Source organism: Monomorium pharaonis, chromosome 6, assembly GCF_013373865.1.
Source record: "Monomorium pharaonis isolate MP-MQ-018 chromosome 6, ASM1337386v2, whole genome shotgun sequence".
NCBI classification, from domain to species: Eukaryota; Metazoa; Arthropoda; class Insecta; order Hymenoptera; family Formicidae; genus Monomorium; species Monomorium pharaonis.
In genome coordinates this window covers 27457834-27469555 of record NC_050472.1, presented here as the reverse complement: position 1 = coordinate 27469555, position 11722 = coordinate 27457834, and the positions used below count along the sequence as shown (strand labels likewise).

General features: G+C 27.6%; 2 protein-coding genes across 7 annotated transcripts in view; one reads left to right on the top strand and one right to left on the bottom strand.

The window, feature by feature from the left end:
• The window catches only part of LOC105837803 (NAD-dependent protein deacetylase sirtuin-7), a 30072-nt gene that overhangs the window by 14920 nt on the left and 3430 nt on the right, over window positions 1–11722 (top strand). The window contains exons 3-5 of one of the 2 annotated variants that reach the window (XM_036289032.1): window positions 9371–9473; window positions 9624–9721; window positions 10312–10527. In XM_036289032.1, the coding sequence (XP_036144925.1) occupies window positions 9371–9473; window positions 9624–9721; window positions 10312–10527 (417 nt within the window). Of the gene's footprint in view, window positions 1–9257; window positions 9474–9623; window positions 9722–10311; window positions 10528–11722 lie in introns of those variants that run through there. The other variant, XM_012682886.3, reaches the window with a different exon arrangement.
• LOC105837804 (intracellular protein transport protein USO1) lies at window positions 3245–9052 on the bottom strand. 5 transcript variants are annotated; one of them, XM_028190859.2, is made up of 6 exons: window positions 8775–9052; window positions 7731–8133; window positions 7073–7246; window positions 3948–4082; window positions 3745–3879; window positions 3245–3655 (listed from the first exon to the last, which is right to left on the bottom strand). In XM_028190859.2, the coding sequence occupies exons 1-6, from the start codon at window positions 8780–8782 to the stop codon at window positions 3560–3562; spliced, it is 951 nt and encodes a 316-aa protein (XP_028046660.1). In that variant the 5' UTR covers window positions 8783–9052; the 3' UTR covers window positions 3245–3559. The 5 variants fall into 5 exon arrangements, with proteins under 5 accessions (XP_028046660.1, XP_012538346.1, XP_012538345.1 ...); XM_012682892.3 differs by having other exon boundaries at window positions 8806–9052; XM_012682891.3 differs by having other exon boundaries at window positions 8836–9052.

The following is an 11722-nucleotide window of genomic DNA, read 5'->3' as shown; positions in this document are numbered from 1 at the left end:
ATAAGTATATAGATATATAGGTATATAGCATTTGGCAATATATTATTGCTATATATCTACAGTAAAATGTATGGAATTTATTCGTAAACTTAAAAAAAATTAAACTCTCTTTCAAAACCTGGTTCTTTCGTGCCTATCTTCCCCTAAGTCAAAAAATTTTATAACAATACATATAAAATCCTACCATAATCATAGCAAGTCAAATTATTCAAGTGTTTTTGCGCGATAGCATAATTACGTTAATTCTGTGTGTCGTAGGTAGAATATTTAAAATTACAAGAAATTGTAAGATTAAAAAAAATTTCTAATTGTTTAGATTACTAATTTGTACGATTAATAATCGTTAAACGAATCGATATTATTATATAAGATTAAATTCAAAAAGGGATTTTTTCTGTGTAAAGTTTAGAGGCTGCAATCTCGATGATTTTTAAATCAAAACAGAATTTGCAGGTTCACATACCGATTAATTAATCCAATAAATTTGTTTGTTTGTAAAATTGTTATTGCTGTGGTAAGAGTCGAGAGACTTGATGTGCAATACGGAAGCAGTAAGAATATTTATGCTATAATAGGATTTTAAAAAAGGAAAAAAAAATATATAAACGAATATAAACGAAAGCGTATAAGCTCTAAAAGTGATGCTTATGTGAATCTTGATTTTAGCGTCTTCAATAAAGATCAGGAGTTGTAGATCCTATAATTATAAGCGCTCTCAATGATTACGATCATCTCAAGAATTAATTTTAAAACTCAATATGTATAGAAATGAACAAGAGAAAGAGAAAGAAAAAAAATTAGAATTTTGAAATATATGTATCATGGTCCTAAGTACTCAGATATAAATCACATTTTTTCATGACATATTATCGATGATAAAAATTTAAAGATTGAGAGGAATAAACTGAAATAAATTGCGAATTATTGTAATTAAATTTTATTAACATACTTGCCCATGCGCAGAGTAAGGAACGTCTACAGATTTAGCTACAGAAACGTTAACTTAACGTATTTTATTAAAGCGTACTGCGATTTTTTCCAAATTACAAAAGCATTAATGTAATACTGTTCAGACTATAGGTTGTGCAGGGATACTGACTATATCATACGGTCTTTATCCATATACTTGTGATATTTGCTATTATTTAATATTTCTATGTAAAAAAAGCAATTTCGACGAATTATTTGCGAAAATAAGTTTGCTTTTTGTAAGTTTAGATGTGTACTAGTATGACTGTACATCTAGGTCAAGGATTCATAATCCTTTACTGCGCAAAAAACGCTAACATTTGTTGTACATCACTCAATGAAATATCATTAATTTTGATGAGCTACATATTTTTTAAAATTCGTATTTTAAAGCGTATTTACGGCTTATCGCGCGTGACACAATTTCAGATTGTGTCGCAATTGTAAAGATAAATAATGAATATTTATATTTGCGTCGACACGCGACAAAATCTGATCCTTTGAAGGAGTTTGTTATTGTCAGTTATTATTCCTTGCACTAAACACAGAAGTTATGTAAATAAACTGAACGAGACATTTAAAATTGTCAAACATAAAATGACTTGAATTTGATACGAGTCGCGATGGAAATCAAAATTTTTTTGACCAATTTTTATTATTTCTTGCTTTCTTAAGGAGGTTCTCCAGCTTAAAAGAATAGGGAGTATGACTTTTTATTCGTATATATCGTTCTTTTAACACACACACACACACACACACACACACACATTCTTACATACACAAACACACACAAGAGCATTGTCATCTTCAAAGTGATAAATAATCAACAAACTTTAAGCAATAAAAACACCGACTTATTTATTAAATTAAAAATATATATTAAATAATGCCATTGTGAGTTGATTTTAGATGCTAATTGTGTATGTAACAATTTATTGTCGAAGTGAAAATTACAATCTTCAACCCATGCAAACTGTGACACATATTCGGTCCTAAAACCAAAGTTCTTAAAGATATAAAAAGTTAGAACACGCAATATTACAAATAACATTGACAAGCAATTTAATATTTTCGATGCCAGTATAAAAGCATGTATAAAATTGTCATTTTTTCTTGAATCCTCGAAAAAAAGTGAAGAAATTTTTGCAAAAACATCTCAGCTAATATATCTGTTAACATCAACATTATTAAATTGCACATCAATTTAATTTGTGGTATTACATATTCCTTTATGTAAAGAGATTGTGTTTCAAGACCAACGAATATGCAGCATGCAATTTGGATAGGATAGGTTGGGGATCGTATAATTTCCACTTAGACAATAAATTATTGTATATATGCAACATGCGCAAAAAATATCGATAAATATTGATATAATCATCAATATTTTATACTTTCATCAACATCATACGAAAATGATAAAATTACGGTAAAATTTTATTTTTTAATTACGAAAATATTCTATAAACTTTATTCTTTCTTGGAAATAATTTTTCAAAATTCTTATATTTTGTTTACGATTAAATTATTTAAAACTCCTATAAGAATCAATGTTATTTTAAATAGTTATTAAATAAAAAAAGTCTATACGTTCAAAAAATTAAAAAGATTAGGAATGCCGATATATTAATCTTAAACTTATCCTCAAAATTTGATCAAGTTCTTATATGTGAAAAACTGGAGAATTTCTTTAAATAGAAAAAATAATTATCAAGTGTTAAATGTATTCGTACGTATGATTTCCATAGCGACTGCAAAAATCTCATTTTTTTACCTGGACAACAGAGTTATCGAGAACAATTTTACAAATATTTTCGTTAACATTTTAATAGACTGCAGATTTGATGTAGAATTTGTACGCAATGTTGTTGATATGTTATACCAGCGGAATTAGAGTAGAATTTGTTATAAAATATGATAGATGAAATCAAGTAAAATCTCTGGAATATACTATTATGTTCATGTTAGGTAAAAAAAATTTTATGCGAATACTTTTGATATCCATCCGCTGCAATTTTCTAATATGAATCTGCTGCCTATTTAGCCGTACACTTTACTCGTTGGATGTTAAAAAATCTGTAAATCCATTTACTGTCTATTTAGTCAGATGTATATTTGCTATTTTATATAAAATTAATAGATTGCTATATATGCACGCATATGCTATGGAATGGAACAAAAACAAAATATGATTAATATTCGCAGAATTATTAATAAAAAATAACAATATCTGATGAATCACAGATGTAAATCTCTATTGAAAAAGTACGGAATATTTTGATTTACTAATATTTAATTTTGATATAAGTACACTTGAATTTGAAATAAATACACATAAGCTTTCTATGAAGTGATATATCAGATTTTTTTGTGCTGTAATATATAATACTGTAAAATCTAAATAGTTATAAAATAGAATTAATTTCATCTTTTATACGGTAAATTATATGAGTTGAAATCATTCAATAAATGTTTTATACGAAACATCCCTGAAAAAATGCTCTCTTTAAAGAGAGGTTTAAATGAGTAAATGTAGAAGAAAAATCCTGAAAATATAAATATATTAGGAATATTATTGCCGTAAATATTATTACAATACATCAGAGATATTCTGTGGTTTCCATTCTAATAATTTTGCAAAATCTTCTTTCGCCAAGCCAACTTGTCCGTTTGCCATCAAGTGTGTCTGCAAAATTATAAAGTTGTATAACAATTCTTGTTATATAATGCTGCATAAATAGAAAAAATTAATGAGATACAATACAATGCACATACGTTTTGCTTCTTTAAATTATCTATGAGTAGCGTTTGTTTCTTGAATGCTTGCACTAATTCTGATCGCTGTTTTTCCAAATTTTTTATGGCTAATTTTTTATCTTCTTGTAATTTTCTAATTTGATTTCTCAATTCCTATAAAGTATATATGATTTGTGTCACAGACTTTCATTGTAGTTAAATTTAGATATATTTTATTAAACCTTTTCTTCTGTGTGGCTATATCGTAACGCATTTTTTAGTTTCTCATTGCTTTCCAGAGACCTATTTAATCTCACATCAAGATTGATTGATTGTTGATTTAATATTCGTATCTCCTTTTGAAAACCTTCTAAATCCTAAAACAAAATATTTTAAATAAAAGTAAGTTATAATACATGTATATTAACTAGAGTTCCTAATTATAGTAGTAAGAGGACAAATTTCTGTAAAAAAATGTCACACATAAAAAGAATTAAAATTTCTTATACAAAAACTTTAATCATGTAAGTTACTTTATTAGAACATATTAATATATTTTTCATTTACTATTCTTCAAACAAAATATGTTTCATTATATTTTACCTTTTTTACCCTAATTTTATAAAACAAACTCAATTGTAAACACATTAATGACGTTCTATTGAAAATAATGACTTTTTAATGAAATTTTGACAAAATTACTAATCACAATGTTACAAAGTAAATAATTACAGTTCATCTTGCCATATATATATATAATTTTACTATAAAATATAATTATTTCCATTTCATAAAAATTTTTCCACCAGAACTAAAAATTTCTTTATAAAACTGCAAACAATTTCTGTTATAAAAATTGAATTTTACCATTACTTAGTTTTTCCAACAACAGTTCTAATCATTTTGTTTTATTAAACCACGAAATACAATATTCTTACTTCATGTATTAAACACATACTATGTTCTATTTCCAGGGTTAGGAAAGTTGCTTTGTAAAAGTAACTAGTTACAGTTACAGTTTTTTCATTGAAAAAGTAACTAGTTACAGTTACAAGTTACAGATTTTTTAAAATTTAAAAGTAACTCGTTAGTTATTAAAAAAATAACGAGCGTTACTTTTCAGTTACTTTTTTCTTAAGGGGTTAGTTGCAGTCAGCAGGCTAAAAGAACGCACTTTTTGCGATTTTTTTCAGAGACTTATTTATATTTTTAATTAAAACAATTTTAATGTATTCTAAGTAAGACTGAATCATCTGTAAACAAAAATACGGATGGATTTAGAAAATATATTAGTTTGGCGGGTATCTGATCGAAGGATTTTGGAAAACAATTGAAAACAAAATGGCGGACATTAAAAGTAAAAACTTAATTTTTACCTAAAAAAAGCGTTTATTTTGACAATAAAAAGAGTATATAAGCAAATAAAAAATCCTTCGATCAGGGACTCCATAATTATGTACAAAAGAAATCTGTAAAATTTCAGAGCTATACGTTAAGCCATTTTTCAGCAATCTTGCTCACCGATTTGAAAAATGCTGTTTCGAGAAAAACGCACTTAAAGTTTCAAGATCTAATTTGATTGAGTTAAAAACTTTTTTCTTAACTTACACTGAGTCGTCTATTCCAAGACCATACAAAGTACCTTCTGACAGAGTCAGAAATATCAAGATTCTAAAATATCAATGCAGATATACACACATACCAGGGGCTCGATTCTTGAATTCATTCGCAAGAAAACGTATGCGCAAATACCCGCTCTAACAGAAAAGTTGCAAGTTTATTGGTTAAAAGCCATACGATAGCCAATAAATTTTCAACTTTTCTGTAAGAACAGAATTTGCGAATACGTTTTTATTGCAAATGAATTCAAGAATCGAGCCCCTGTATTCTTAACAAAAGCAGAGAGCAGTTGCCACGAACAGGGAAATCGTTAAAGCCCTATAACTCCGTTCCTTTCAATCAGATTAGCTTGAAACTTTTAGGGAATATTCTTGAAATGTTCTGCTTTTAGGAAATAGCAAAATTAAAAAATCGATTTTTTCAAAGTTACTGACTACTAACCCCTTAAATAATTGTACATTATTTTAAATATAAGAATCTTACATTTTATGCTTTACTAACTGTTGTATATAATGTGCTTAACTATTAACGAGTTATTTTATGTACATTAAATGAGAACTTTATAAAGGTAAAGGATTAAATCATGTTACTGTTATCAGAATTTATTGAAAATTATAATGCTACATCAATTATAATGCCGTACATTGATTTATATATTCTCTCTGTTACAAAATTTTAATAGAAATTATTACTTTTATAGAATTTGATATTCAAATATATCATAATTAAGATGACCTCTTTGCAGGGTTGGGTAAGTTAATATATTTCAACTAAATTAAATTAAAATTAATGGATTGTAAAATTAATTTAAGTTAAAAGTTACATGAATAAAAAATTGACTCAATTAAAGTTACACTGAGATCACTTTAATTCAAGTTAAAGTAAAAGTTAATTTTGAGAAGCTTTGTTTATAGTAAATTAAAAAGCCATATAATTTATTTGTCAGATTACCAACATAATTACAGTATTGCTCATCAAATATATTCAATATTTTATTTGTACATTAAATTATGAAATAACAAAAAATATTGGTTTTATGCAGGAATAAATTTTTATTTTATAATTTTTTTCTTTCGCCCAGATAAAATTTTTAATTTAGGAAAAAAGTTAATAAGTTAAAGTTTATACGTTTAAAAAATAACTAAAGTTAAAAATTAAATTATTTAAAATTAACTAATTAAAAGTTATTAACTTTTTAACTTTATTAATAACTTTCAACTATTTAACTAGTTACTACCCAACCCTGCCTCTTTGTGGCGTTATTACATAGATACACCGATGCTAAACATACGTTCCACAGAAGCCAAACTTGGAATACTTGTGTTATATTTAAGAAAAAGTTTCTTAATTGTGGTGCAATTATTTAGCACATTAATACTGCTAATTATTCGATTTTAAGAATCGATACAATTCCACTTGTGTAGCCTCGACTTTTTCCAATTGTTGATTAAAAATTTTAGCGCATGTTCCAAAAAAGTAACTATTAAAATAGTTATTAGTTACCAAAAAATGTAACTAAGTTAAGTTACAGTTACAGATGGAGAAAGGTAACAAAGTTATTAGTTACCAAAAAAAGTAACTGTAACTGTAACTTCGTTACAAGTAACTCATTGCTTCCCAACCCTGCCTATTTCTATAAAACTAAAATTTAAAAATTGAACATTTATTGTTTAAAGATGGAGACTGGAGGATCAAAGGTTAAATTGTCCTCTTAAAATATTTTATAACAAAAAGAATGTTAATGTACCTTCTTCAAGACAATATTTTCGTTGCTCAAAGCTTGGTAGTCCAACAGTGTATCTGAATTTGCATGCTCTAACTTTGTAATTGTATCGTTTAAAACTTCTATCTGGTTCCATAATTTAATTTGAGTATTGTTAAGTTTCTTCTTTTCTATCTCTAATTCTTTACAATAATCGCACTATATATCAACAAAGTTATATATTTTTATACTTTCTAAATTTATTTTCTAAAAATTTACTATAAAAGTATTTTTTACAAACGCTCTTTTTTTTATAACTAAAGCAATTAACTATTGTGCAATAAAATAATAACAATTTTAAGTTAGATAGTTAAGATTTCCAGTTTATAAAAATGAAAAGAAATCTCGTGAGGAGTCCTTTTTATTCATATATAAAATAATATGAAACTCAATTTAATTTCAAAATGGTCCATAAAGTTTATGTTTTCTTATATGTGAATATAATTTTCCAAAATTATTAGTTTGCGCAAATTATTTATAACTCCTTTTCACAAGTTATCTTATTGTTAGATGTTATCTTAGGAAGTTGTTTTAAAAAACTATGGTCAAAAAATCTAAAGAAATTCAAAATTGTCTATATATAGTTTTTATATTATGTGGAGACTGGAAAATCTCCTTAAGCAGCAAAATGATAGAACATTACCTTATTGTTATACTCAAGTTGCATTGATTGTAACTTTTTATAAAATATATCTATTTTGCCCTTAAGTAAAGTAATAATAGCTTTATTTCCTATAGTATTATCCTTTAGAATCTCAGTATCCTTGGTACTTTCGCCTAATGGAATTTCAGAAACTTTAATTAATGATTTCTTTAATTCTCTATTTATCTTTGGTGCTCTATTTTTAGAGTATGCAGCTTTTGCATCTTCCATTTCATAATTCCGAAATGAGTGATTTGTATTGCTAAATAAACTTTTATCTGCGTGAACATGTATAATCGAATCAACAGTCTTCATTACATTACGTGTCCTTAGTTGAAGATCATAATTCAATCTGTGAAACTCTTTTTCCTTCGCTAATAGATCATCTGACATTTTTCTAATTCTAAAATATAATAAATTAATTGTATACATATAATTTTATGATAAAACATTTTGTTAGAATTCTTCATATTTTTCAAAATTTCTATCAATTTCAGAACTTTTATAAAGAATTTTAGCTTATAAAGAATAGCTATGAAAAGTTTCAAAATTATACAAAAATTTTGAAAAATTATAAAACTTGATAGAAATTCTGAAAAATATAAATATCTATATATGCTATACATATAATAAATTGTGAAATATTTTAAGATCTCTGATGTATAATTTCCCCCCAAAATTAATAAACAGTGTTGTTTTTAAGAAATCTTAATAAATGTAAAATATAGAAAATTGTTAAAAGTACAAGATATGAGAACTTTTTGTCATCGGGGATTGATAATCATTCACTTTCTTAAGGCGTTTTTTGTTGCTGTACTACTGCACTGGTGCAATAAGTTAGAATAATGGTCCGTTCTTTCTAGCTGCACTGTTGCACTGGTGCAATAAGTAAGACAAGTATATTTTTTCTCATTTTAACTTATTGCACCAGTGCAACAGTGCAGCTAGAAAGAACAGACCATAAGACAAATATATTTTTTCTCATTCTAATTTATTGCATCAGTACAGTAATGCAGCAACAAAGAACAAGCCTTTATACTTAACGTTTCCATTTGCCCAATCTGATCTAACCAACCTAATCTAACGCTTTCCCAACTTCCCGTACCGAATGCAAGCGTTATCCAGCGTTATCAAGAGAAACCGATTATTTTGGACGTAAGCAAGACTGATGAGAGTTTGGAAATACAATATCGCGAAGTATCATTGATCCAGATTGATTGCCTGATATCTTCTTCTTCTTCTTATCACCCGATGGATTTCTGTCCCACAGATTGCCTGATATTAAATAATATCAAATAACATCAAACTAAAAATATGGCGAAGCATACCAAACTGACCAAGGCAAGGCACCACAAGGCACTCGGCAGTCCCGGCACCGTCGGTCACGTCGACGTCGGCAAAGCACGATAAAGCCATCTGGTTTGTCCTGTCTAAAACAAACTGGACAATTTGACAATTGCAATCGCGATCAAGACTCGAGAGTCGATCGATCAAACACTAGTTCGATTCAGAGTCTCGAACGAGAGCGAGTCAGAGCGAGAGACGTGGCGTGTGGCGTCATAGCGTGTGTACTTCAAGCATGGGCCATGGCCGCCATAAGGCAATCGCAATGATACGTCACTGCGCGCACCGTTTTGATTAAAGATGGAGGAGGGAAGAGACGAGAGGTTTCAGTCGCGAAGACGTACCGCCGCTTTGAAGGCTTTTAAAGTTAAAGACGAGCGAGTGGCTACTTTTAAGAAGGTACGTACGTGCCAATATCACGCGTGCAATCCTCCACTCGCGAATTATCACTTCCGTAATGAATTGTGAACCTTCAACACGTCCGGCGATATTTCTTCAAATAGATACATCGTAAACAAATCTTATTGAAGCGTGACGGTTTTTTATCAGGTGGCGGCGATTTTACAAAAATCTGAGGTAGACAGGACGGCGGAGGAAACTGGGATACTCTCCTCGTGCAGCGACGTGGTGAAAGAGGTTAATCTACGGTAATGGCCATTAGCAAGCAGATATTTTTTTAAGAATTAAAATGCAGTTACTTGTCATTCATATAGTAAATTCGGTCGTCTTACACTGATACTGAATTCGTGTTGCTTGAACCTTACGAGTGTAACATTAAGTCCAAAATAAAGCGACAAAGGATGTCAATCAAACGCATTGTATTACAAAAATTTTGCGCTCAGTCTACACTAGTGCAGGCGACTAAATTTGCTAATAGTCAAATCTATCTTGAGACAAAATAGAAATTAATGCTGAATATGTAATATGGTTGAATACGTAAATAATCTAATATAAACAAAATATATCGCACAACAATCATATAAAGTAAAATTGATGCTATGTAAAAGATATTCTATATAATAACATTGAATGGTATTGTATCTGCGTGATAAACAAATGAAAATTTAATTACTCAAGATATAGCTATATATAGAATAATATTTGTAAATGTACATTTATATATAATACATCAGTACATTTATTTTATTTTATTATTTAGCTTAAATTATGACAAATATTCTTTAATTTTAAATAGAATACAGAATCATCTATAACTGTACTTGTATTGTATATATAGACAAGAAAAACGAGATAGAATAAAGGCAAGATTGGAGGAGATTGAAGATGCACCTGAAATCTTGGAGGAAAAATGTATACGCTTGGCAGCAGCGATCAGTAGAGCAACATCACTTGCGGTATATACTGGTGCTGGTATTAGCACAGCGGCATCTATTCCAGACTATAGAGGGACTAATGGAGTTTGGACTCGTATGCAACAGGGAAAAGATATTGGGTAGGGATATTTTAATTGAAATTAATTTTATATGCTAATAACTTTTTGTCTTAATCGTTATTACTAGATAAGAGACTGCATACAATTGATAAAAAGTCTTATAAATAATGATTAATTATTTTTTATTTAAACTTTTTTATTTTAATTTGTTAATCTTTACTAATTAATAATCTAAAACTAAAAAGTTCTACATATATACATTTTTATTTTTACTTATATTTTTAACTTACTTTATGTCAACTATTAATTGATTAACATTTTTTAATTGCACATTTTTATTATGTACTATTTTGCATCTTGTTAAAAAATAATTAAAAATAATTTATTGTAAAATTTTTTGATGTATTAGGTGGTCTATTATTAGTGAGAATTATAGCGTAATAAATAACATATCAAAAACAATTTAAGTGTAAGAAATGTTATATAAAATAGAATTTATTTACTGCAGCTTTTTTGGTAAGAAGGGATTTTATTTCTTTAATACACATCTATACTTATAATTTAATTGTTATTTTATATCTATCGCCTATCAAGATCCTGTTCCTATATAGTTTTCCTTCTTTATTTTATTAGTTTATCTAACACAACTTTTAATATCTATAATTTTATAGATACAGCTTTTAATATTTATAGATATTAAAAGCTATATAACATTTCTTTATCATGTTATTTTAATACTGTCAAAGGCTTCTATCTTTCGATTTCTTTTCTTCCATTTCTCTCCCCCCTCTCTCATCTCTTTTTATTTTAATTTTTTTCAGTATATTATTCTTTATTAGAATAGAATATAGAATAGAATAGAATTTATTTACTTCAAGCATATACAATGCCAAGAAGGGACTTGGTTTACACTTGAAACTTAACCTTGCACCCATCCATATCTTACCTACTTATTAATTATTAATTTTAGCCTAGTCTAAGTTTCTAAAAACTTCTAAAAACTTAAACCTAATCTTAAACGCAGATAGTTAGTTTTCTTATTTCCTAGTTTATAAGTTATATTTTACATTTTACATTTTTACATTTTTACATTTTAATATTATTCTTTATTATATTTAGATCTTTATTCTATAGACTGCTATACATATATTTCTTATTTTTACTCGTCTTTTCAAACCAGTCTTTAGTCTTGTAATCTTTTCTGTGTAATGATTCATATAATTATTCTATCTTGTGAGAAACTTGATATTATATT

Excerpts from the sequence above, each read along its gene's own strand:
- LOC105837804 (XM_036289033.1), bottom strand. The coding sequence starts at position 8,162 with ATGTATACAATTAATTTATTATATTTTAGAATTAGAAAAATGTCAGAT. Across the intron at positions 7,247-7,730 it reads AACTTGAGTATAACAATAAG|TGCGATTATTGTAAAGAATT; the intron begins GTAATGTTCTAT and ends GTTGATATATAG. Across the intron at positions 4,083-7,072 it reads AAAATATTGTCTTGAAGAAG|GATTTAGAAGGTTTTCAAAA; the intron begins GTACATTAACAT and ends ATTTTGTTTTAG.